Source organism: Olea europaea, chromosome 1 (assembly GCF_002742605.1).
Source record: "Olea europaea var. sylvestris chromosome 1, O_europaea_v1, whole genome shotgun sequence".
In the NCBI taxonomy this organism is placed as follows: domain Eukaryota; kingdom Viridiplantae; phylum Streptophyta; class Magnoliopsida; order Lamiales; family Oleaceae; genus Olea; species Olea europaea.
The window spans coordinates 2,162,912-2,165,392 of record NC_036237.1 but is presented as its reverse complement, the minus strand read 5'-3'; the positions used below and the strand labels follow the sequence as shown (position 1 = coordinate 2,165,392).

The 2,481-nt window shown below is 34.3% G+C and overlaps 2 protein-coding genes across 2 annotated transcripts in view; both read right to left on the bottom strand.

Moving 5' to 3' along the window:
* Nucleotides 1–6: 6 nt before the first annotated feature.
* Nucleotides 7–1,346, bottom strand: LOC111412644 (NADP-dependent malic enzyme, chloroplastic-like). The gene is made up of 2 exons (XM_023043595.1): nucleotides 1,079–1,346; nucleotides 7–923 (listed from the first exon to the last, which is right to left on the bottom strand). The coding sequence occupies exons 1-2, from the start codon at nucleotides 1,106–1,108 to the stop codon at nucleotides 621–623; spliced, it is 333 nt and encodes a 110-aa protein (XP_022899363.1). The 5' UTR covers nucleotides 1,109–1,346; the 3' UTR covers nucleotides 7–620.
* Nucleotides 1,347–1,923: 577 nt separating this feature from the next.
* The window catches only part of LOC111402884 (NADP-dependent malic enzyme-like), a 3,479-nt gene continuing 2,921 nt past the window's right edge, over nucleotides 1,924–2,481 (bottom strand). The window contains exon 10 of the mRNA XM_023031201.1: nucleotides 1,924–2,052. Coding sequence (XP_022886969.1) covers nucleotides 1,924–2,052 — 129 coding nt within the window. The remainder of the gene's footprint in view (nucleotides 2,053–2,481) is intronic.

The window sequence follows — 2,481 nt, the reverse complement described above, 5'->3', positions numbered from 1 at the left end:
AACATCATGAAGGGTCAATCATCTCATCAAGAAAATAAGGAGGAATAAGCCAGAGTAATGTAGCAAATACTAAATTATCTCATACACCATTCTTCTGCTTTTTCCTAATTCGTTAAGCTTTAAAAAACACAATAAAATATTGGATCCTCTCTGCTTCAAAAGGCTATTATGCTACTGTAAAATCATTTCTGAGTGAAAACATTATGCAGGGGCGAAAAACCTTCATCTTTCTATGCACAAACGAGATCACTTATAAGAACTCACAAGGAAAATAATAATTATCTCACAAAAAATTACATGATATCTCATTTTCCATTTTGACAGCATTTCTAAGTTCAACAAATGCTTATTAATACATCCGTTCGTTTACGAAACAAGATGACTGGACTAGAAACTCGACAACATTTGACAGCATCAAAATTTGAAGGGAGAAAATTTTCAATTACAGAAATGGAGTCATTAACTTGAAAATTATTACTTTCCAGAAACAGGCGAAACATAAAAATCCAATCTTTATTTGTTGGAAAAGAAAAGGATCAGTAGAACTGGAACACGTGAATGGAACATGGGAATTGGCGAAACTCGTATGAAAAATAAAAAACGAAAGGAAGAAACAGGGTTCATAACCTGGCAACAGTTACAGTCCAGGGTGTGATGTGCATATCCTCTGTGGCACTATCCTCACCATACACGTCTTGAACTCCTCCTCCAACAGTTGATTTGGCGTCTTTGTCTATAACTGATGGTGATGATGACGATGTAGCACTTTCCACTACTTCTTTCGAAGTATTCTCCATCAACACGCTGACGTTTCGATCTCCGGGACGCCCATTTGAACTCACAGCAGCCACCACCACTGATGGAGCTGCCACTCTTTGTGTAGACCGTGGAAAGACTCTAGGTACCCCAGAGAGCGAATTATTCTGCATAAAATCTCATTCAAAATCGGACAAAGATTTGATTTTTATACATTTTACAAAGTAGTTATTCTTATTTCTCAAATCTGATCCGAACTCGAACCGGAAAATGAAAATTTGCAAAAATAAAAAAAAAACAATTGGATTAAGGTTTAAATTACCAGAAAAGTGCTTCCATTTACGGCGAACATGGTGTTAGAAAATGTCAGTAAATCAAGAGTACTTCAAGGAAAATGGAGGAAGAAAGAAAAAGAAGAGAAACTTGAAAGGGTGGATAACTCTATGTGATCTCCGATTCCCCTTTCCCTCTTTCCTTTCTCTCCTACTTGTCCTTGTGTTGGATCATTTATATCGGAAATGCCAACTCTCTCCTCTCTCTCTTTTCCAACTCGTTTCTAATTTTGGTTCAGCTTCATAGAATTGTACAACAAGGCCGTGTTTGGTTGGATATTTGAATTAAGATGGTTGGGTCGAATAATTTGGACTAAAATTATCAGAAAAATAGAAAGAGATGTTGATGGGAGTGGATTGAAATGAGCATGGTCCACACACAGTCAGGTTGTATTGCTATGACCGAGTTTCACGAGCTTATAAACGTACAACACACAATCTTTGTACAAGTTGATTTTAAAGATAAATTCCATTCTTAATACATCTATGTACTAGTATTACGGAAAGTTCTTTTGTTGTGAATGGACGATTCAAAGAGAGTCGCGAACATCAATTTAGTTAGAGAATAGATTGTAACAGTTATTTTTGAGTCCCATTTTGCTAATCAAAACTTATCCTCTTTTTATTAGTCAATTCAAGAAATGAATTCAAACAGTTAAAGATAGTGGGTATCTTAGCAGTTGGGTATGTATGGTTTCTGCTTCATATGTTTTAAAAATCCTTCTAGTCGCACAAAGTACTTTCTAAAAATTATTTGATAGAAAAACAGTTTTTCTATTTTCAAAAGTCGATTTTGACTTTTCAAAAACCTTGTCAAAGGGAGCCGTAATAATACTCAATACGTGTGAGGCGTGGGCATTGATAAGGATGTTCTTGGTCCGCACATGAGAAATCTCATGTGGAAACCGACATAAGAATTGTGAACCATGAAAAATACCAAGGAAACCAACAAAGCTGCTTGTCCCTTTTCATTGAAATATGCCTCAATATTAGTCTTTTGGTCACTTATTAATTCGTGACTTGCTGTAATAACAAGGTTTACATGGATCAAGTGTCCCCCGTTTCTCTTGTGATTTACCATAAAAGAATGAAAACCAATAATTGATAGTTAAGGATGCTAATGGAACGGCAATATTCGAGAGAGACAAAGATTAAAAAAAAGCATTGTTTATTTTTTTTTTCCAATATATAATAATATAAATTGAATAACATAAAAATAAAAAGTTTCATGACATGTTCAGAGAATTTGAGGGTGGAACCGAAAATTTTGATATTAATTTACAATAAGAATCAAAATCGCGACCACTTTACAAATGAATATATTATCACTACTTCATAAAAGAGATTTGGTATTAACTTAGAAACCATAAATAAATTAAAATCAATATATTTT

Coding starts and splice junctions, on each gene's coding strand:
- LOC111412644 (XM_023043595.1), bottom strand. CDS start 1,108: ATGTTCGCCGTAAATGGAAGCACTTTTCTG. Junction 924..1,078: donor TAAATGGAAGCACTTTTCTG/GTAATTTAAACC, acceptor GATTTTATGCAG/AATAATTCGCTCTCTGGGGT.